At 35.3% G+C, this 23,253-nt stretch overlaps 3 protein-coding genes across 5 annotated transcripts; 1 reads left to right on the forward strand and 2 right to left on the reverse strand.

Moving 5' to 3' along the window:
- Nucleotides 1-10,374: 10,374 nt before the first annotated feature.
- LOC113346732 (TIP41-like protein) lies at nt 10,375-17,243 on the reverse strand. 2 transcript variants are annotated; one of them, XM_026590234.1, is made up of 9 exons: nt 17,037-17,243; nt 16,759-16,944; nt 16,126-16,213; nt 15,499-15,612; nt 15,348-15,407; nt 15,206-15,247; nt 14,918-15,046; nt 14,142-14,242; nt 10,375-10,732 (listed from the first exon to the last, which is right to left on the reverse strand). In XM_026590234.1, exons 1-9 carry the CDS (start codon nt 17,192-17,194, stop codon nt 10,726-10,728), a joined length of 885 nt encoding a protein of 294 aa, XP_026446019.1. In that variant the 5' UTR covers nt 17,195-17,243; the 3' UTR covers nt 10,375-10,725. The 2 variants fall into 2 exon arrangements, with proteins under 2 accessions (XP_026446019.1, XP_026446018.1); XM_026590233.1 differs by having other exon boundaries at nt 15,499-15,615.
- On the forward strand, nt 11,783-12,825 carry LOC113346733 (zinc finger protein 4-like). The gene has a single exon (XM_026590235.1). It carries the CDS (start codon nt 11,898-11,900, stop codon nt 12,471-12,473), a length of 576 nt encoding a protein of 191 aa, XP_026446020.1. The 5' UTR covers nt 11,783-11,897; the 3' UTR covers nt 12,474-12,825.
- Nucleotides 17,244-18,661: 1,418 nt separating the features above from the next.
- LOC113346735 (putative cyclin-A3-1) lies at nt 18,662-21,465 on the reverse strand. 2 transcript variants are annotated; one of them, XM_026590236.1, is made up of 8 exons: nt 20,869-21,458; nt 20,367-20,599; nt 20,202-20,277; nt 20,031-20,107; nt 19,873-19,906; nt 19,630-19,779; nt 19,411-19,545; nt 18,662-19,307 (listed from the first exon to the last, which is right to left on the reverse strand). In XM_026590236.1, exons 1-8 carry the CDS (start codon nt 21,190-21,192, stop codon nt 19,236-19,238), a joined length of 1,101 nt encoding a protein of 366 aa, XP_026446021.1. In that variant the 5' UTR covers nt 21,193-21,458; the 3' UTR covers nt 18,662-19,235. The 2 variants fall into 2 exon arrangements, with proteins under 2 accessions (XP_026446021.1, XP_026446022.1); XM_026590237.1 differs by lacking the exons at nt 18,662-19,307; nt 19,411-19,545; nt 19,630-19,779; ... (1 more) ...; nt 20,031-20,107; nt 20,202-20,277 and having other exon boundaries at nt 20,363-20,599; nt 20,869-21,465.
- Nucleotides 21,466-23,253: the final 1,788 nt, after the last annotated feature.

A 23,253-nucleotide genomic window follows, 5' to 3' on the forward strand; every position in this document is an offset into this window, starting at 1 on the left:
ATATGTAATCCAAGTCTGAGAACCATGGTATGCATACCCGTATGCGTACTGATTGGTTTTGTGAAAGTCCGGGAACCTTGTACGCATACTGGCGTGAGGTTCAGGTCCGGGAATTCCTGCTGAGTTTGGAAGGTATTTGTACCAGTTAGCGTACTGGCGAAACCCAAACTTAGTCAGGCCATTTAGGTACACGTACCCGTATGCATACCTAAGTGGATAATTTTCTAAAATCGGTTTGTTCATGAACTAATACATTTATATAATAAGGAATGCAATCTTTTGCAAACCGTGGCTATGATGTTCATGACTTGATTCGAGTGAATCAAAATCGATTTTGTTTCAATTGTGTCTTGTATACTTATATGAGAATATAAACAATTGAGAAACTCTAGAACTAGTTTTATTTGATTCATTTGAACTAGTTATGGTTAAGATGAATATAATTGATATGAAAGTGTTCATACGGCTAACTTCGGTTAACTATTGTTGAGCCAACAAGGTGCACACGTTTAGGTATGGTTACTCATATCTAAATAGAGTCACTTTTCATTTGTGTGTAACAAGCTAAGTTCGATATAACGGTTGAAAGATATTAGCTTGATTCTAATCAGTTTTTCATCTAGCGGTGAAAATTGAATGCTTTGTTACCAAGGTAACATTGATTGCAAACCCTGATTTGAAGAATATATAAAGGAGAACTCTGGCAACTGGGAAACCTAATCCCCACACCTCCTGCGTAATACTAGTTGCGACTAGAGTCGATTCTCCTTTAACCTTAGGTTTTTCACGAAACCTAGTAGGTTAACGACTTAAAGACTTCATTGGGATTGTGAAGCCAGAACCAACTATTTTCTCTGTAGTTGCGTGTTCTGATCTTGCTATGTTCTATCGTATTGAATACTATCTTCTCTAAGATTTGATCGAGATTGATTCCCCGATAGGAAAGATAAAAAGTAGTCACAAACATCTTCGTCTCATCATTTGTGATTCCACAATATCTTGTTTCGTTACCATGAGGTGATTGATATTTTTATGTTGTTCTTCGGGAATATAAGTCTGGTATATCAATTGGTTCATGTTCACCTTGATTTATAAAAAAACGGAACAAAACTCGTAGGTTTATCTGTGGGAGACAGATTTATCTATTCAATAGACTTTTTGTGTGAGACTGATTGGTTTATCAAGTCTTCGACTTTGGGTCGTAACAACTCTTAGTTGAGGGTGAGATCAGCTAAGGAAATCAAGTGTATAGAGTCCTGCTGGGATTCAGAGACGTAAGGAGCGCAACTGTACATTGATCGGTGTGAAATTGGTTAGGGCTCAACTACATTCCAGTCCGAAGTTATCTTGGAGTAGGCTAGTGTCTGTAGCGGCTTAATACAGTGTGGTGTTCAAATCTGGACTAGGTCCCGGGATTTTTCTGCATTTGCAGTTTCCTCGTTAACAAAACTTCTGGCGTATGTATTATTTCTTTTTCGCATTATATTTTTTATATAATTGAAATATCACAGGTTGTGCGTAAGTTCAATCAATTGTGAATCCAACATTTGGTTGTTGATTAAATTGATTGACACTAGGATATTGGTTTTTGATACCGTCCAAGTTATTTTTTATATTCAATCAGGCTCGCAAATTCCTATTTGTTTGATTGCGGATTGAATTGAGAAATTGAGATACAAACTCTTGGATATTTTCCATTGATTGAGTCTGACTGTCTAGTTGATTCTCTTGGAATTATATTGGAGTTTTCCACACAGATTTCTAAGCGAAATATTGGGTGTGGTTGTTAGACCCCCGCTTTTTCAATTTTGAAACAACCCATTTGACAATTAATCATAATACTAGTCACTTCTTGCACTTAAGTAGCTTAGCCATCTTGATTAATCAGCTTCCCTTTCCATGTGCTAATTGATCTTGTTTGAGATTTTTCAACAATAGACTTTAATCAAGTTCTTGTTTTTTTTTGTTTTTTTGTTCGTAAATGTTCTCTCGCAGGCCCAAGGAATAGAGGTAGACCAAGATACTTCTCATTCGGACCCATATTCTTCATTTGCAGGATTCCATCTAAATGTTCACAACTTTTTCTTGACATATGTGTTTTTCGAAGAAAATGCTTGATGTGCTAAAGTTTGCAAGTTGCTTTGAAGCTGCACTGAAACTTTGAATAACATATAGCATATTCTTAACATCTTGATCTTTAGCATTACAAAATAATAAATTATTTATACTCAAACCATAAATGCTTGGTTTTATACAGAACTTTCTTAATTTTTAGTCTAGCAAAACATTCTAGAGAATCCTTTTATGCATAGGATGGAAAGATAAGGAGATAAAGGATCCATTTTCCTTAAAACTACGAGGACTAAAAGGTTTACAAGAAGAACCATAAAGCTTTAATGAGATAGAAGTATTAATGACACGTCGATTTATCATCTGACACCATTTTTCATTGAACCATAAGTGTTTCATGGTGTCATTTAGGTAATTCTACTTTATTATGTCAAAAGCTTCTGATATGTCTAGTTTGATATCAAGTTCACCATACTTGGATTTACTTTTTTCATGTGATCAACTAATTCATAGGAAATTATTGTATATCACGAATATTTTTTTGTGAAACGTAGGCTACTGGGAAAGGTGAGATAATTCATGGGAAATTGTTGTCTATTAACAAGTTATTTTGAGATGATTTTATGATTGCATAAACTTACAGATCTAAAATCAGTTTAAGGGTGTTCAATTTTTGGGATTAAGGTTTGTAGTTTAACTCTTTAAGTAGATGTACACTTTAAAAGGAATATATATATATATATATATATAAAGAGAAATGATTGATCTGTCCCATAACCCAAGTTTACTTAGCAGCGGAATTGTTTCGTTAATCAAAACCTACTCATTATCTTCAAATTTGTTGTTATAATTCAAACTCTATTTGGTAACTTAAAATTTGTATCATAACAATGTAACACTCTGAGCCAAAGTCTGATCAGTGAGAATTGTAGCCTAATATGCCTTGTAATCCACTTGTTTTTATTTTTTCTTCTAGACAATCCAAATTTATTAAGTGACCCAAAATTTAAATGTCTCTTAAAACACCTATATCATCTTATATTAGTCTAATGACTTAAAATGTGTCTCATGACTCAAGTTCAGCCTAACTACAGACTAACCTCAACTAATGAATGTCCTTGGGACCGGAAACAAATATTCGTTTAACGGATAAATGATTCACATAGTGAATTGTTGCTGCTTCGAAACTGCGCAGGTGTATCTAAATTTTACTTTAGTTTGCGTACTACTGCTCATTGTTATGTGCAAGATGCTCAGGTTGTATTTGATACATATTTTTACAAATACATGAGGTAATTGGTGACTGGTGATGGTCCAGGTTATGGTTGCAACATAGAATGGTCTTTTACTATCAGATATGGTGTCCTAGAGATTTATTCTATGTTTGATACTATGCAGTATTGTTACTTGGCATCTTGTTCACAAACCTTACAACTACAAGAGACTATATTACAAGGTTCAGACTTTCAGGTTAAAAGTTTAGCATATCAAACCGCTTTTGACAATTTTTTTCAGGTTAGTGGTATCACATCGTCACAGTGTTGCAAACTTATTACTTCCCCCCATCATATGTATGCATTGGCAGTTCAGTACTTTGCAGGTGTGACTAAGGAAATTGTGTCTCTTTTCAATATGTCAAGGCGAGACTTATCATTATGGCAGTGTGATAAAACTCCACATGCAAAGGATTATCTTCTTGCTATTCCAGATGATGGGCTTGGACAGAACATAAGGCCACGTCAGCTTCGTGCAGTGCTTGGTTATAGACTTGGTATTCGTTTGTTTGCTGTAAATAGTTCTAGTATTTTATGCAACAGGGATATGGATGTGTATGGTGATCATGCACTTCATTGTGCTAGTGAAGTTGGAATTAAGTTTAAACATGATCTTGTTAGAGATACTTTTGAGGATATTTGTTACCGTCCTAGTGTACCTTTTAGAGTTGAGTCACCTTTGGGGTTGCTTTCTCATTTGGTGGTGATGCTAGGCCGGCTGACATCTTGGTTTACAATTGGGAGGAAGGTCGCCATACGTGTTTTGATGTGACTGGGGTATCCCCTTTTGCTGGGGGTGGTATGCAAGAATTTACATCGGGGCTCGCCTTGGCTAAAGCCGTTGAGCGCAAGAGGGTTAAGTATCTTGATGTATGTATAACCAATGGATATAGTTTTTATACTTTATCTTTTACTACTTAGGTAAACTTGGTATTGAAATTATTGAATATTAATGTCCGTAAATTTTTTTTATATATTAGGTTTAACTATTCAAAAAGGTGTGGGAGCCCAGATCCCATCTAGTTTCTTGTAAAAAAAATTTTTTTTTCCTTTTTAAAGTTTTTATCATAAAGGTAAATTCAATAAATGAATAGAAAAGGCAATATAAAAAAAGAGTTATCTTTCCAAATACTGGAGAAGATCAAACTTGGAAGCCTAACCTTCTGTAAGTGACCGACTTCATAATCCTTAGCATTCTTGGAAAAAGCATAAACAACTTCACAACAGGATCTAACATGCATGGACACACTTAACACCCATAACAAACTCTAAAATCCTACTAATATCCTAAAAAAATATTGTGATCCTGCCTTCTGGCCAGAGCAAAATTTAAGGTTATTGCCCCAATTACAGACTTACAATCTCCTCAACTACTATGTTGCTAAGCTTGTTCTTCTTGATTTATTTTGCAGCTTTTAAAAAAAGAAAGTTCCTTAGCTTGCTAAACATCTTCATCTTTTCGAAAATTCACTCATAAACCCCCTTGTAGAGTCTATCAAGATTAGACCAAATCCAAAAAACCTAAAAATCAAGTCAAAGCAGTATCAAGGTTAGGTTTCTTCCAGTTCAGAGGAGGAACAACCTATTTTGCTTCATGCTTGTTCTTAGATCTTGTTCTGCAACTATTGTTAAAATCTGTAACAAGTATATTATACATTATGTAGAAATTTTGATGCATTGTATTATGTTTTTGGGATGAGTGGGTTTGTACTCAAAAACCTTAAGATGCCTATGTTTCCAAACTTTCCACATTATGGCAGTGGATAGAAGGATACTTTGAACTATCTCTGATCCTAATTCCAAGATTTGATTCTCTATTGAATAGAAGTAACTTGTTGGTGGGTATGCATAGCTTCAGGAAAAACAGAAAATCGTATCACTTGGGTTAGATCACAATGCATAAAAATATGAGTGTCAGTTTCAGTTTGTTGTTGACATAAAGGGCGTTTGTAATTTTTCATGTACATATGTCTACCAATCCTGCATCTGTTTTGATGTATATCATTCAGGCATCCGCGTAAAAAGAAATTCAACTTATAAGGAAGATTTAAATGTCATAGCTTAAAAAAAAATCTTTAATTTTCCTTGCTGATATTGTTATCATTATTGTTATGAATTATATTTTTATAAGTAGATTTGACTAGAATACTCCATTTTTAGTTAGTCTCCCTTGGAGAGTATCTTGAGCACTATACAGGATTCTGATATTTTTGATTGAATATGCTTCATTTGTAGAGAAAACGACTTGCAGTTTTCGTTGATTCCGCTGAGTATTTGATTTTACAAGTTGATTTGGAGTGAAATTATATATCCAGTTATGCTTCCAGATTTTGATTCTAGCTCCATCTCAATACTTCGCACATAGACCCTTCATACTTTAAGTTTAATGAATTTTTTAATAATTTGAAGACCCTTCATAATAATTCTTCATATTTAAGAGCCTTGTGGGTTTGGATTATAAGAAAAAAAGTCCTTATTGTGGAAATATTAGGTTATAAAATTCTAGACTTAAGAGAGTTTGTCTCTATGATCATTTTTCAAGCAGTTTTTGCTAAAAGAGCATCATTAAACTTCTTTGTGTTTGTGAATCCTAATCTTCCTAGTCTTTTAGGTGTGCAAACAGAACTCCAGGACTTATTATATAACCTTTTGTTTTCATTTTTGTTCCACCAATACCTCCTTTCAGTTGTGTCAATAGCTTACGTTGTTTTCTTAGGCATTTTGAAACAACCTATTTAACAATTTATCATAGTACTAGCCACTGCTTGCACTTAAGTAGCTTAGCCATCTTGATTTATCAACAATAGACTTGAAACAAATTCTTGTTTATTTTTTTCTGTCTCTTTTCGTAAATGTTCTCTCGCATGCCCAAGGAATAGAGTTATACCAAGATACTTCTCATTCGGACCCATATTCTTCATTTGCAGGATTCCAACTAAATGTTCACAACTCTGTCTTGACATATGTGTTTTTCGAAGAAAATGCTTGATGTGCTAAAGTTTGCAAGTTGCTTTGAAGTTGCACTGAAGCTTTGAATAACATATAGCATATTCTTAACATCTTGATCTTTAGCATTACAAAATAATAAATTATTTATGCTCAAACCATAAATGCTTGGTTTTATACAGAACTTTCTTAATTTTTATCCTAGCAAAACATTCTAGAGAATCCTTTTATGCATAGGATGGAAAGATAAGGAGATAAATGATTCATTTTCCTTAAAACTACGACGACTAAAAGGTTTACAAGAAGAACCATAAAGCATTAATAAGATAGAAGTATTAATGACACGTCGATTTATCATCTGACACCATTCTTCATTGAACCATAAGTGTTTCATGGTGTCATTTAGGTAATTCTACTTTATTATGTCAAAAGCTTCTGATATGTCTAGTTTGATATCAAGTTCACCATATTTGGATTTACTTTTTTCATGTGATCAACTAATTCATGGGTAATTGTTGTATATCACGAAAAAAAAATTGTGGAACATAGGCTACTTGGAAAGGTGGGATAATTCATCGGAAATTGTTGTCTATTAACAAGTTATTTTGAGATGATTTTATGATTGCATAAACTTAAGAATCTAAAATCAGTTTGAGGGTATTCCGTTTTTGGGATTAAGGTGTGTAGTTTAACTCTTAGTAGATGTCCACTTTTGAAAGGAAAATATATAGAGAGAGAGAAATGATTGATCCGCCCCATAAACCAAGTTTACTTAGCAGCGGAATTGTCTCGTGAATCAAAACCTACTCATTATCTTCAAATTTGTTGTTATAATTCACTCTATTTGGTGACTTAAAATTTGTACCGTAACAATCTAGCACTCTGAGCCAAAGTCTGATCAGTGAGAATTATAGCCTAATATGCCTTGTGATCCATTTGTTTTTCTTTTTTCTTCTAGACAATCCAAATTTATTAAGTGACCCAAAATTTGAAATGTCTCTTAAAACACCTATATCATCTTATATTAGTCTAATGACTTAAAATGTGTCTCGTGACTCAAGTTCAACCTAACTACAGTCTAACCTCAATTAATGAATGTCCTTGGGACATGAAGAAAAATATTCGTTTTACGAGGTTATTTATTTGTCGATAATTGATTATTTATTTATTTATTTAAAGAGTATTTTTAGTTTTTTACGTTTATAATATCTAGGTTTCCGAGTCAAAAATTAATCAACTAGAATAACATATTCAAGAATTAACAAATGTCATTTCTAACTTACCCTATAGGAATATTATGGATGTCAAACATCTTTTGAACTATCGTAACAAGAATGATGTAGTTATAAAATCACTTATGGACTAAGAAATTATCATACCAGTAATAAATGGTAAGAATTATCCTGAACCAGATAATAGTAGTATTATAGAAAATGTGTCATCAAAAAAGACATTTTAAGCAGTAATCACAATGATAAACAACCTGGGACAATACGAGCAAGATATTTCTAAAGGTGATCATGCATTACAAAAAATTAAGAACGATGTGTATTTTGGTTAAGGTGGAAGAAGAAAACAAAAAATCTTAGACGCATATTTTGAGAAAAAAGACTTCTTATACAAATATTGCTGATTTTTTTTTTCTTTTTTGAAGGGTGTGAATATTGTTGATTGGATGAAGTATTTTTGTTTGTTTATATTATGTTATTTTGTAAGAAATTTTAGTGATTATTCTTTTAATTTTTCATAGGACCTTTAAGGATTAAAAATATTTTGTTCATTAATACATTTAGCGAGGTTATTCATTTATCCCCTTGGTCCAAGTTGGGATTGAAAAAATTATTCAGTTGGCAAAGTTATTCATTTATCGAACATTCAATTATCGTGGTTATATGTGGCGTGAGATCTGCCATGTGATTCAACATATCTCATGTTACCTGAAATTTTTCCCGTTACCCAAAATGTCATTTTGATGCTAAATTGCCTGGTGATATAATCAACCTCGTCGTCCGAAATATCACCCGCATCCATGACCTAAGAACTGCCCTTTGATCCCAAATCTACATTATGGGACCTAAATTTATTTATCAACCCGAAATTTGATTTGTCTCCCCAGCATGATCAAAAAAGGTTGTATTTATTATAGTTTCTATTAGTTAATAACATCGTAATTGCACTTGCGAGTGTAGATAGGGATAATAAAAAGAGAAAGGCAATCACTAGAACAGACCATGCAAAGAGCGTTAAAGATAGTGGTTATAAAATTGATAGAACTTGGAATAACATCGTAATTGCACTTGGAATCTATGCATAGTCATTCCAAGTCCACGCATATTAAAGATAGTGGTTATAAAATTGATAGAACCTAAAATCGATGAAATATTAGATAGATGAGAACTAGAAATTGCTGAATACTTAAAATTAATAATTTATACTTCATTTTTGTCCTACTAGCTTCCGTAGTGGCTCAGTTTTACCATGCAACTTGAATTACTACCTCTGTTTCTGGAAAAGAAATACTATCACCTGTTGATTATGGTCTATATCATTATTTTTATAAGCTCAACCCGGTGGCATCACGATCAACACAAAAAACAGACCACTTAGGTTCCAAAGATGCATCGAGATCAACAACAAAAAAAGTCTATCTAGGTTTGGAAGAATTTCTTTCGTGCACAAAACAAACCACCTTGCTAATAAGATGAACATCTCCTTAAGAAAAATGGTAGAGATGTATTATGTGATGATAAACATGAATTTTGATAAAGCTAACAAAGATTAATACAACACAAACCCCCTCATTTATGAATGGCATATCTTGCAGGTTATAATATTACGAAAACCCCTACCTCTTTATCTATCTCACTCATTATGGGAACCAGATCCACCACCACCACTAAAACCACACAAATTGAAACTAATGGCTTCTTTCTTTCACTTTCAAGAATTGACATGATGAACATAATAGTTTCTTATTTTATTCATCTCACCAACTTAAACATCAAACCCAAACAGAAAATCTAAAAGAATATATATAAAGCAAGTAAGCAAAGTTTGTTGCCGCATTGTTTATGGGAAAAGGAGAGAGCTTATTACTTTAGAGATTCTTTTGTCTATCAAAAATTCTTGTTCTGTGATAAAAACCACTTTGGAAACCCAGCTTAAAAAGAAGGCAAACTCCATTTGAAAAGGAAAGATTAGGCTTCAACTTGGACTACTTTGCATCATAACTTATATCTATCAACCAAACAAAAGCATATTTAATCTCCACTAGCAGTATATACTTAGAAGTAAAAAAGGCCAGGAAATAGCCAAAGAGAGTGGGTGTTAAGTAATGTCAACCACTCCCATGCATATCAAAAAGACAACACCACATAAAAAATACTCATCACTCAGCGATTGGAGTCTTTTCCTTTCTTGAGTTCAAAATTCAGTATAATATAAGTTCACCAATTGGTTTCAAACATCTAATTCTCTTTTTTTTGTATTTCACCAAAAGATTAATAGATCTAAAGAGATTAGGTTTATTTTCTTTTCTCAAGATCAGGTTGTACACATAAAATATAATACAACATGATCTCCAAACTGCAGTTTAAATTTAGTGGACACCATTGCGCCAGAGACAAAAACTGAGACCTGAAGACATGATCAGACAATATGGACAACAATATCACCTGCCCATACAAATATAGAAAACCTGCCATGGTGCCACAACTTAATAAGCAGATCAGACTCTACAGACTGCAGTCATGGATGATGGATGTCTCCCCCAAATGAAACAACACCACAGATTTCAAAAACACCATTTTCAATGAATTTCCAGTAAATATGATAGCTTTGCAATCTTTTGTTCTTGTTTTAGTTTCCTGGTACTCCTAGTAACTAATTTCATAGAAATTTACCCAGCTACCTGGAAGTGAACAAGGGGCTTCATTTCCTTCTCTTTTTCAGCTCCTACAAGTACTATTCCTAATGGGCTAATGTGAATGTGATTGAGAAGACATAGGGTATAAGACAAGTATGTCGAGCAAGCACTGACTCATCAATCCAATATCTCTAGTATTTATCTAAAAGAAGCTTAATCAATAAAACTGAAAGTAATATTATTATGCTCATAATGTAAAGAGAGAAGACAAGCACCCTTCTTGGGGAACTGAGCTCTCTTCTTGACTTCTCAAATTTTGGTTAATAAAAACAAGAAGATTCTAAGAATAGACATAAACAAGTGGTTCTCATGCACTTATCCTACTGTACATATGCAATGCCCACTACTCTTGGGAAAAACCCAAGGAACGAAAGCAGAGACTAAGAGACCCTCATGAAGACACCCAGATAGATACTCTTGTTTAAAGGAAAGCCAATGAAAAAACAAAAGCAATAAAATAAAACAATCCACCTCAATTTGCCTGCTTTTAACTCCATTATTGCCAGTTCTCTAGGCCCTACCATGAGATGAAAAAAATTAGATTGAAAATCATAATCATAATTTTTTAGTGTAATCTCTATTCACTTTCAATATCTGCAAGAAAAATGGCTAGTCATTCAAGTCCTAGTGTCCACAAGATTGTTATTGGTGACATAAATTTGGTAAAATCTCCATAAGAATCCCAGACTAGAGAGTCGTTTCCCACTCCATGAAACAGAACGGTAAGTCATTACCTGCCTCTATTAGATGTGGCTCTAAGAATCATAAGATCGCATAGCGGGTTAATGCCTTCCCGCTTTGCCACTGTCAGATGCAATCACTTTAGTTTGGGGCACGATAAGACTTGTTCATGGTGTACATGCATCTTTCTTCCCTGGTACTCATTTTCCTAAGTTTATGTTCAAGAAAAAAAGAGATCATACTAATAAACTACTGCAGGACTAGTACTGTCTTATGCCAAATCAAGAAAGAAAGTTGGTTGTGCCAAAACTCTTCATTGCTACTTTGGCTTTCATCGTCTATGCAAGTCACCTTTAAATGGTCTTTTTCTTGCAGTTAGTTGTGCAACTTTCGGCTTTCAAATCCAAATCAAGCTTGGATTTTAGGCTGTGATTTACCAAAAAAGGTGGGTCACCAATTGAACAGTTGAAGTTGATGTAACTGAGTGAAAGCACCACCAGATTACTGGCGAACACACTACTTTTGTAGAAATTTGGAAGAAAAGGTCTTTCAATGCAAATAGTTCATGCTAGTGTCACTAGACCACATGATTCAGATTTGACTGTAGATTGAATTCTTACAGGATTGTCAACCTTGTATACATAGTCACTCAAAAGAGAGCCATGTAAAGTTGCTGCTATATGAGGAGAAGGGAATAGAGGTAAAAGGATAAGTAGAGAACTCTTAGCTTGACACTGACAACAGTAAAAGATGACATAAGCAATGCCCCTGGAATAACAAGCATCACTGTGCGGGACCACTTGATAAAGATGAGATAAAATTAAAAAAAGATACATGGCCACTTCCTTCAACACATCTCATCTCCATTTATTCCCCTCTACTTCACTCTGTTAACCCTGTTATATACCCCCATTCTAAGAGCAGCAACCATCAGTCCAAGAAGAATCCTCTAGCCTTCCACTTCCCTTTGACACACCACTCTAAATTTGAGAGCAGCGAAGATGATCTTCGAGCATGAAGGCCCTACTGAAACGCCAGTAGATTACCATCATATCGGATCAAACTTCGGCAACAATATCAATACAGAGATCGATCATGACAACTCAGGAGAGTGGCTGGATTTGAAACTAGGAACTACTGAACCATCGACAGCTGCAGATTCCGACTCTGCATCAAGGCAGTCTTGTGAAAAGGTTTTCTCATGCAACTTCTGCATGAGGAAGTTCTTCAGCTCACAAGCATTGGGTGGTCATCAGAATGCCCACAAGAGAGAGAGGGGAGCAGTTAGGAAGTACCAATCTCAGAGAATGATGACCATGATGGGTTTGCCCTTAGACGGTCCAATCATCCGGTCTCTAGGAGTCCGGTCCCACTCATTAGTGCACAAGCCAAGCAGAGAAGGGAATGGTACGGTTGCAAGGTTTAATGATGCAACCTCTGGAATAGGGATGAGACAGGTACCCTTCACACTTGAAGAAGCAATAGATATGATGTGGCCTGGAAGTTTTCGCGTAGAAGCGCAACTGGATGAGCAACCATCTGATCTACTTAAGCTCGACTTGAATCTCCGACTTTGATCCATCCATCTACTATCCAATTTATATACCATGAAAAGTTGCTTCCATTAATCCCTTCTCTACTGTATGGTTTTTCCATTCTTTTAACCATGGGGAAAAGAAATTCCAAGATGGACCCAAGTAAAAGGTTGAAATCCTAAATCTAGGAGATGAGGATTCTTCATAATACAAAACTACAAGAAACTATCAGAATTTCTCCTACTATTGCATCTTGTACAGTTGTACTACGGAACCTGACACCTTACTTTCATTTCCATTCAGGATTCCACCTTGATATTATGATTTATTGTCCCAAAAGATCGCAAGATCCCAAGTTTCATAAATTATTTTTCAGCTAATGATTTTTTTTTCATCCTAAAACCCTTGGCTGGTGATGATAATTCTAACTAAATAAACAACTACTAATTGACAGTGAAACAAACGAAAGCCTGATCTCCTACAATAGATATAAACATCGCCAAAGAGACCTCTAATTTTTTAAAGAAATTTTAGGTAGTTATTCAAGATTAAGCTTGATTTTGTTCTATCAACATGTACTCTTAAGTTTAATCACTGTCCATAAGCAGGCATTCCAGGGGCTTAGCCAGGAAAAGACCAGGTTATGCCTGGGCATGACTGGCCTAGGCAAATGTGCCATTGGCAAGATCATGTCCGGACAAAGTGCATTCATCCAAGCCAATATGCGATATGGCAAGAAGAATGCTAGTCATATATAGAAACAGATTCCTTCTAATAACGTAACTCTGTAAGCCTATCTTCTCAATCCCAAAGGTATGCGCGTTAATGCTGCCTTTGCAGCAAAACAAGTAACCACCCCATCTAATCTTACAACGAAGAAGTGCTAGTTTGTCAGAGAAGAATCATCTTTCTCTCCGTGTCTATACTACTGCTTATCCTGAACTCTTTAACTACTTGTCAAACCAGACAGTTCTAAGAGAGTATCACTACCCACCTTTAAAATTGAGCCCTAATAGAGAGCAGGTTAACACACATTCAAGGTTATGTTTTATTCTCCAGTAGAATCTTCAAGAAACTAATTGCTTAACGTTCATGACTAATTTCCTTTGGAAAGACCCCACCTCACAAAATTATTATAAAGTCTCTTCTCTTAGGTTTTGTTCAAAATACAGCATTTTGAATAATGGAGCATATACGGGTCTTTACTCAGAGGTGGTAGTTGTGGGATTATGGTGGCAATTGTGGTAGCTTTGTTATAAATGGAACCTTCCTCAAATTTTTGAAAAATTACTAACCAAGATAGCAACAGGAAGAAGAGATACTAAATGGCACCTACTTGTGACCGAAAATCATTTTCAGCTATGCATGTATCATAATTATGCTTCACATGGACCGAGGACTCATGTTTTAAAAACATCAGATAAGGGTAGCTCTTCTACGCGTAGATCATGGTAGATATGTCTCTATAGTCTATATGAAACATGCGATCACTAAGTTTAGCAGGAACATGGTTCCATCAACAGCTTCAAACTGGGGTATTTCCTTCCAAACTTGGTGAAGAAAGAAGCTTCTCAGCACCAAAGTTAAAATAGCTTTTTTGTTTCAAACTTTACAAAGGCATGACTACTGGAGAAAGATCTGATTTCTTGCATGAAGTAAAATTAACTGATTCTTACAAAATGAGTATAACTAAATACTGGTTTTGATTACCCGGGGAGTTTAAGCTTTTGCGTCTTTTGCATCACGACGGGAAGCCTATGACTGATGAGATTTGGATCACTATAAGCTGCAGAATCAGAAGGATATCCTTTCTGCACCAATCAAGAAGATGGAAATGTATCATTAAACTACTCTGCAAATTTTGAATGCAGATAATTATATAGAAGTAATTCACATGCAGAGTTGAATCACAGTGTAACCAAACTGTCTCCCATTTTTCGTCAGTAAGCATGGCCGTCGATTATGCATCCATGAGAATGGATGAACATAATCTCAATCCTAATTATAATACTCTGCAGTTTGAAACTGATAAGCGCTAAAAATATGGAGCAAACACAGTCACAACCTAACAAAATCTGGTGTAGTTTCATCATGACCTAAAGGCCCAAACATAAGAATCATGAGAGACAAGACTACAGAATCCATCATATTTCCTCCACTTGAGTTCATGGGGCCACTTTCTTCCCATTCCATTCATCTAAAATACAACTCTTTATTAAACATCCTGAAGAACTAAACCCTGTGTCAGAACGTCAACCGAAGGAATACTTATGAAGCATTGAGGCTTCTTTATCTACTAGAACAGTGTAGGATCTAGACAAGGCAACGTACAAAACTCATCCACCCCCAAAAACACCAAATGTGAAACTGAAATTTCACTTGCACTTCCAATACAATGGAAACATTTGAATGAAGGGTACTATGAAAATTATGACAAGGCACCAGTGTCAAATGAAAAGATGATAACAAGGACATCACAGACTTACGGCAGATAGAGATTGAAATGTAGCTTCTCTCCAGCAGCTCTCCCGAAGAATGAAAGGGTTAGCATTTTTCTCAAAGCTACAATACATTCTGGTGTCCCTTAATCTCATAAGTACTCCATCAACTCGAAGCTGCAATTGAGGTGTAGATCAGTAGGAAAACAGGTAACAGAAAAAATTGAACGGGCAAAACTTTATTGTTGTGATATGGTACAAGTTTATAGTCAAACATCCCAGGGTATAGACTGCTACCTAGCAGAAATATGGATGGAATGTAAGAGAGCAACTCACCCAGAAACGAAGTAGAAGAAACCAACAACTCGGCATGACTCTCTGCAATATCAGAAGGGAGGTAAAATACCTGTCTGACCATTAAGGTAATGCGGAGACCAAGAAACTGTTAAAAGATGTAAAGCCATAGCTGATTATTTACCACTTTTACAGTTAAGAGCGACACTCCATTGTCTGCTAGTTCATCTTCATATAAAATGGCCTGTTAATTTGAATCCATGCACCACAGTAATAAGTAAGAGCTGGACAGAAATGAGCATGAACTTCAATATTCTCTACGGTGACGTGTATACCTCATCATAGAAAAGAATAGGATCTTTTGATGCCAGTGCAACAATGTCGATTTTCTCCTCTGAATCCTCCCATTCTAAATTACAGTTTTCCTGATCTAAGATGTTCCCTTCCCCCTGCTAATCGAAAAGGTAAAAACACAACAGATGAAGCATAATAGGCTGAGAAAGAAGAGAAAGGATGGTGCACCTTCCTCAGAAAAGCAAAACCTATAATAGGAATTTTAATTTCATTTTCTGAAAGAAGGATGTAGTCTAACAAAACATAACTTACAAATTACCAAGCACTACTACTGAACTAGTACCTAATGTTGAACAATTTACTAACCAGCCAACACTTCTCATTAAAACATGCACAACTGCCCATGCTCTTTCTTCCAGCATTTACAAAACAATATGAGAGCTATAATGTGTGTATCACCAGTTAATAATATCACTTTGGCATTTTCACTTTCTCAGATTCCCAAAATATGAAAGTTAAAGTGAAGCAGAACATGCTGCCTAGCAATCAATAGAAAGATCTTGCAATCATTGTTGTTAAACTACAAAAAATAAAATAAAAATAAAATAAAAAATAAAATAAAATAAAAAACTATCTAAATAATATTCACAGAGGAGATCTGGACAAACCTCTGTATTCTTTTCAACTGTTTCACTTCCAAAGTATGGAGTAGTAAAGGTATAGTCATAATCAAATATGACCTGCTGAAAAAGTTTGCTGCAAATCCACAGATGAAATATGAGATCGATAGCCATTCCATGAGAGGGTGCAGTAGATGAAAAAATTACAGCAAGAGCAGCACACCAGATATGAGTGAAATTCTACATCTGCCCTAACATTCATATATTTTAAGTACAAATGTTTAAAATCTTAACTTAACATCGGCAACATAAAACCTATTTTAACGTTCAACTCATACATTAAGCCAAACTATTAGTTTCCTAGTACACCATTCATGTCATTTGGTTTTTCTCTCACGCTTCAACAACTAGAAAAACCTCATTTCTTTCGCCCACATATCTTATTGCAGCTGCTATCCTTGTATTCTATCAGTATATTGATTCTAGTTCTCATTTTCAATCCCTAATTCTAACCACTAACTCTTCCATAGCTCCCTTAGCCTCCCATGCTTATTACAACAAGTCGAAGTAACTCCCCAAACCTCCCCAAACTTCCTTAGCTGGGTACAGCTAGAATGTGCAAGGAAAGTAAAAAACATGGTTTCAAAACACTCAACTATTGGTGTAATTTTTGTTACTAACCTTCTGAATTTCCATTTGGCAGCAGCAGGAACTTCAACAGGAGGCAAACCTTCTTTTTTCCAACCAACCAAAGCATCAAATGCATTGAAATAGATTTTAATACCACTTTGTAAATGCCTTAATACTAAACTGCTTTCTCCAAATACCATCTCTGGTAAATGTGATGTCTTCAGTTTTTCTCCCCATCTGTAAATCCCATGCACTAATCCATTCAAAACCCTAGTTTTAAGAAACCAAAGAGAACGGGGGCAAAAAAAAAAAAAAGTAAATTTACTTACTGTTCATAGGTCAAAGAAGAAAGAATGGATCGGTTCTTTGATTCAATCTCCCAACCATGAATTTTGACTCCATTCCTTCCTTGTGGTAGAGACTCTGCTCCTGCAGCTTTAAGTGTTGCCTTTCTCTCCGCTTCTTCGATTTCTCTCTCTTTCTCCATTTTTCCGATTGCGAAGCTCTCTCGAGGGACTCGTTTTGATTTCGAGTTGTTGACCTGCTTTAATCTTCGGTTTACGAGTACGTGTAAGGTTCGTCTTTTAGATGGAATTAAATTAACGGCCGTGATTGAGTTGATATTTCCACCCAACTTTTTCACAAAAGTCGGCGAGGCTGAAGCTTCAGCTTGTTATTTACTCCATTGCTATAAGCTGAAGCAGATAAGTTAGCTCTGGCATATGGGCGGCTGATGAATAAATAGTTGCAGTGTTGAATACAATACTGTAACCTGTCAGATGCATTGCAGCTTGGCTTAATGCAATCCTAGTTTTATACTATCTCAGATGCACCATATCTGCTTGAAGTTGAGTGCAATGGATTTCTGTTATGAAAAAAATTGGTTTCTGGAGCAGCTTTGGTAGACTGACCACTCTACATCCCAACTTAGCAAGGCTTGGTTAAGAGTTTTAAGATTCTTAGGCCTTCATTGATTTAAGGAACACAAAATCATCCCAAGTTTTGGAGTGTGATCCTCGTTTTGTTGCTTGTTCCCTTCCTGTAAAAATATTGTCATTGAATTTGCCAAACATGAAGATTCTGCTGTTGGGGATAGAGAATGTAAACAATCGATATAATGAGGTGTGTTGAACACGGCCTAAATTGCAGGCTTGTAGCTGCTTGATTAAATAGTTCACCGCCGACCTCCTCCTTGCGTGTGTAGCATTGTCCATTGGGGCTTCATAGCTGGTAATGCTTGTTTTTATCTGAAAAAGTGGAGCAGTAAGTACTGCTCTGTTGGAGATATGACTTCCATTTGAAGATTTTTTTCAAATTGCAGCAGCATGTGCTTTGTTGATGTTTTTGCTGAGAATACACAATTTTGAGGGTCTCTATACATTATTGGAACTTACTGAATTCACACACTCCCGCTTGGAATGACTGGGCGGCTGTGGAGAGTAGAAGTATCTGCTCTAGTGTTTCGCTTGCACAAATAGTAATAGCAAGATGGAGTAAAGTTGTACTCAACTAGGATCAATAGGGGGGGTGGATACACCAAAAGTTGATGTCAGCTAAACTCCTCAAATACTAAGTGCATTGTGTGGAAGTGGACACATGACTTTCAAATGATAAGCACAGAATGCTCAGTTCCCACACTAGTCTAAGTTATAGCAAATGTAACTTGAAGGCATCTCATATATGGTTGTAAATCCTCATTAAAGCAGCACCAAAATCAATTGCTGTGAGCCACTGGTGAGATGAGCTTTTCATATATGGGTGGAGAGGTCCCAGTATCTTCAAGTATAAATAGGAGAAGATTTTGAGGAATCAGTGAGATTCAGGAACATTAATTGCATATAAAACATATAATGACCTAATTGCATTGCATATAAAACATATAATGAAGTAATGAACAACCTGATTTACCGCTGATAGCATAAATCAGAAGGATATCTGAAAAAGGGTGGTCATAAACATATTGCTTTTATAATACAAAGAGAAAACCCTGAAACAAAGTGTTGGGAGAGAATGCGCCAGAAAACACAACATGAATACACAAAATGCTGTGATTAGAAAGTTGGATTTAAGCATTCAAGTAGAGTCAATACAGAGGTGCTCTAAACTGAAGGAGCTAACCTTCACAAAGTTACAATTTCTATCCTAGCATTCTAATCTAAGAACTAAAGTCATACATGTACGAGTGCAAAATTTCCGTCAAACATGACCTGAAAAAGTTTCCGATTAGAAACACCAAATCCTCTTTTCTTCAACCAGGAGATATCTCCAACAATTAACAAGAGATGCTTTTCTGGCAGAGATGACCTTCCAAGACTTCACTCAACGTATCTACATATTCTTAATCATATCTTTTGTTCACCAGAACTCCAAATCATTAAAAAAAGCATACCTTTTTTCCAATCCACAAGAGGTTCACAGTTGAAAAAATCATCCAGATCATATCCCAGTCAAGAGCTTTTTACAAATCCTCAAAGAATCCATTGGTGGTTCTTAATTACATCAAGTCCAGAAACAAAACAACAGTCTTCTCATATTTCAACGTCCTCAAAATAAGCTACTGGGATTTCTGAGGGAGATGTCAATGTTGACACACACTTGAACTGTTTCAAAAGAGTTTTAATTAAATCAGAATCAAATCAGATTGTTCTATAGCAAAAAACTGGCTTACAGATGCAGATTATTCAAGGAACAGAAGAAACACACCTTATGCTGTTTGTACTTATCTCTTACTGCTACCAAGCTGCCCAGTTTTTTACATGATTGTATCTCATGGATAATCAAGACACAATCCTTTAAATCAGATGGTTTATAACCAGAGCACTGCTGAAGGATTGAGTTCTGCAAGGAATGTTAATAACAATTTAATTTTGTCTTTCAGGGCATTAATACAGGTCAAAGCTAAAAATTAATCTGGGAACATACCCAAGGATGCAGTTTCGGTTGGATTGTGAATCTTGTAAGAAAAATAACTGAGGCAGCAAGCTTTGAAGGTAAGAATTGTACACAAGAGTAGTCCAGTAAACTCAGCTCTGCCAGGTAATAACCCAAGAACTCCACTTGCAGGTTGGGAGACTGTAAGAATAACACAAAATACATTATTAGCAAACTAACCAAAATGGGAAGCAGTTGAATGCTGGAAATAACTAAGTGATTAACGCTGCTTACTTTGCAATTTTCTTGAGTAGCCCTGGTGAACCTCCTGAACAGTCAACAACAACAACAACAGCATACACGAACTAAGATCAGTCACATGAAAGTTAAAGAGAGTCAAGTTAGAACCAGAATGAAATGTAGAAAAAGGAAATAATATTTTGACACCGTACCTAAGAAAAGTCCTTGTTGTTGGACAACCCATCTCAAATTCAAGAACCTTCAGTACCTCTGTCTCCATGTTGACTACCTGTTTTGACAACATATGGAAGCTCTTATTAGTCAAACGAAGACAAGACTATACAAAAACAACTTCAGGACCAATAACTGGAAAGAAGGATCACCTCTTCCTTATTGTAAGTGTTATCTGTTATAAAACAAAAGTCTTCTACATGAGGAGGACTAATCTCTTCGTACTTTCTGCAGCAAGCAATAAATGAAAATAAACATCCAATCCATTAACGACAACATGAGTGTATGCAATAGATAGATGTAATTCGAGTACTTACGAGGCAATGAGCATACAAGAAACTCCAAGTAACTGCAGTTTCTGTCTGTTGAGTGCATTTGAAGAAAGATATCTATCAATATAAGAGACTGTCATGTAAAGGGTATCTGAAACAAGTTTGTATTCCTCAGCCACTTCGACTAACCAATCAACTAAAACTCCTCGCATCGTTGCTGTGATATCCTTCTGTATTTTCTCTATGTAATCAGGGATTGGTCTTCTCTTACTCTGAATCTAAATTCATGAACAAAACCCAAATCAGAATAAACTCCCAAAACATGAAAGTAATCAAAACCCCAAAATTGGAACACAAAAACAAAACCCTAACATGCAGAATCTAGTGAATAATGATTCCACACATTTCATTTTAATAGATGCCCCAAAACCCATAATTTAGAATTAATAAAAGACCACATAACAAAATAAAAAATGAAACAAAACCCTAGAAATTGAAACAGTAAAAATCCCTAATTAATGCAGAATCTAATAAACTTAGAACATACCTCCATAGAATGAAGATAATTATAGATATCAGATGCATAAGGAGCACACATTTGTGGGTCAACAGAATTCCTCCCATCACTTCTTTCTTCTTCTTCTACAACTTTCTTTTCTGGTTCCTTTCTCTTCAACCTATTTTTAGGTTTCTTTTGAGTTCCTCCAAAATCCGACCTTGAACTAACAACAATATTCGTTAACTCCCCCAATACAACTCTTTTCTTATTTGCTGGTGGAGGTTGGTTTGAAGCAGTACAAGTAGACGCCCTTTTCTTTGATGCTGCACGAGTTAAACGAACATTACTTTCTTGCTCGCCACCACCGCCCATGATCTTCAATTTAGGGTTCAGAACTGTGCTTGAGAGATGGAGAGAAAGGGCAAAGAATAAAAACCCACCAAATTCTAATTAGGTTTTCAAAACAAGTTTTGGATTGCCGCGCATTTTTCAATTTTGTGAGAGAGACAGAACTGCTGAATCTTTTTTTCTATTTTTAGGTTTTGGTTTTGGGAGCCAATTTTTCTGAAAATTTTGAAATTGGGAAAATTGTGATTTCAAACAGTGACTGAAAAAAGGGTCAAAAGAAAAAGTCAAAATGTTTCGCGGGCAGTGAAATTTTGGGGAATAAAGGATGCGCGATCCGTATGATCAGAGTCCGCGCTTACAATTGGATTTACGTTATTTTATTCCTGAATTTGGTTTCTTTTGATGTGGTGGGGACCACTTACATGATTCATGGGAACGAGACAGAAGCTTTTTGCTGTCATTTTTTGCTTACTATTAATAAAGTGGATCTGATGAGGAGGGGATGAATGTTCTTCCCTAGATTCGTTATAATGAAAATGGAAATGGTATGACTATGACCATGAGTTATGACCATGACCATGAGCTTGTCCTTCTATTTTTGTGTTTGTCAGTATTGTAAGCTATACATTTGACATTTTAGTTTGATTGGTTGATTAGTTAAAGCTCGACAATATTCTAAGCTATATATCAGTTAAAAGATGATTGTATTTTTGATCCTTAAGATACTCGATTATCAATTCATTTAAAATATCGATCCTTATTATATAACTCTCAAAAGCAAAATTATAATATATCGCGTGCATGCTCCTCAGAAATTGTACAAAATTGAACTGCTTATTTCATCCTTGAAATTCAAAATGCATGATCTGAAATGTATGGTTTCTTTGCCCGAATAACATGTGTTCTTGTGAGGTATAATCATTTAGGCATCTCTATAACTTTTGAATATAGTAAACTAATCTAATTGTTGAGATTTACATGATACCTTTTTATTTTAAAAGATCCCTCAAAGTAGGATTTTCATGTACCTTGATTAAGACATGTATGAAGGAACTCCGGGGTTTGTCAAGGACGTCATCTACGGGAATCGAATAAGGATTTTGCGAAATCCAAGAGACGTGAGGAGCATAAGTGCATCTGTGTTTACTGAGAATTAAATCCGGTCCCAATTACATTTTAATTTAAAGTTTGTTAATAGGCTAGTGTCTAAAATGGCTTAATACAATGTGATGTATGAAGGGACGGGGTCTCGGGGATTCTCTAAAAAATTAGTTTCCTTGTTAAAAAAAAGATAGAGTATAGTATTATTTCTTTTTCCCATTATATTGTTTGATTGATTAATATATCACAAGTTATACATTGTTAAACTTAGATATATAGTCTTGGCTCGATAGTAAAGATCCTACCATGCTTGTTCTTGCTGAGTTTGTGTCTTGAAATATAGATTAAAAGACTTTGTCTTGTTGGAATGCAAACTTAAAAGTTAAGGTACATATTAGGTTTACCTTGTTAAATAGTCACATATACAGTTTTTTAATGGAAGCGTGTAGATACACAAGGAGATGTCCATAGGGTTCACGTACAAAAAAGTTGATGGTGTAGTAGGTACCCTATCGTTTTCAGTTGGTCTGGGTAGACAAACACAATAAATGCCCAATAAACCTGTGTTTGTAACGATCTGACTTGTGAAAAATGAGTCAAAGTAGAGTTTGCAACTTACCAAGAAATGGCCCACTTTTTCTTTTGGTATCAAGAAGGGACTTACTTTATGTACTGCCCAGAATTAAGAACACATGGCTAAAAAATAACCCTCTTTGGAAATTTCATTTTTCATTATGAAGTTGGTTTGACCTGGTATTTCCCCAAGCAGGCTTACTGGCCAATGGCATAATTAGTTTTTTGACTCCTATAATAAACTTAGCACAAACTATCCTTGTGTGCAGTTAATGATTCCAGTACTGAGAAGAAATCTATAGTCAATTCTCTACTTCTTGAGAGAATTAGTCTTTTTGAGAAACCACTTCAATCAAAAGCATGAAGCAATGTTTTTCTCCAAAAATACTAGAAGAGAGCCTCTTATAGAAA

The sequence above is a fragment of the Papaver somniferum genome, chromosome 2 (genome assembly GCF_003573695.1).
Source record: "Papaver somniferum cultivar HN1 chromosome 2, ASM357369v1, whole genome shotgun sequence".
NCBI classification, from domain to species: Eukaryota; Viridiplantae; Streptophyta; class Magnoliopsida; order Ranunculales; family Papaveraceae; genus Papaver; species Papaver somniferum.

Excerpts from the sequence above, each read along its gene's own strand:
- LOC113346733 (XM_026590235.1), top strand. The coding sequence starts at position 11,898 with ATGATCTTCGAGCATGAAGGCCCTACTGAAACGCCAGTAGATTACCAT.
- LOC113346732 (XM_026590233.1), bottom strand. The coding sequence starts at position 17,194 with ATGGAGAAAGAGAGAGAAATCGAAGAAGCGGAGAGAAAGGCAACACTT. Across the intron at positions 15,408-15,498 it reads CTATTCTTTTCTATGATGAG|GCCATTTTATATGAAGATGA; the intron begins GTATACACGTCA and ends TCAAATTAACAG. Across the intron at positions 15,248-15,347 it reads CGCTCTTAACTGTAAAAGTG|AGAGTCATGCCGAGTTGTTG; the intron begins GTAAATAATCAG and ends CTGATATTGCAG.
- LOC113346735 (XM_026590236.1), bottom strand. The coding sequence starts at position 21,192 with ATGGGCGGTGGTGGCGAGCAAGAAAGTAATGTTCGTTTAACTCGTGCA. Across the intron at positions 19,780-19,872 it reads CTACTCAAGAAAATTGCAAA|TCTCCCAACCTGCAAGTGGA; the intron begins GTAAGCAGCGTT and ends TTATTCTTACAG. Across the intron at positions 19,308-19,410 it reads ATAAGTACAAACAGCATAAG|TTCAAGTGTGTGTCAACATT; the intron begins GTGTGTTTCTTC and ends CTTTTGAAACAG.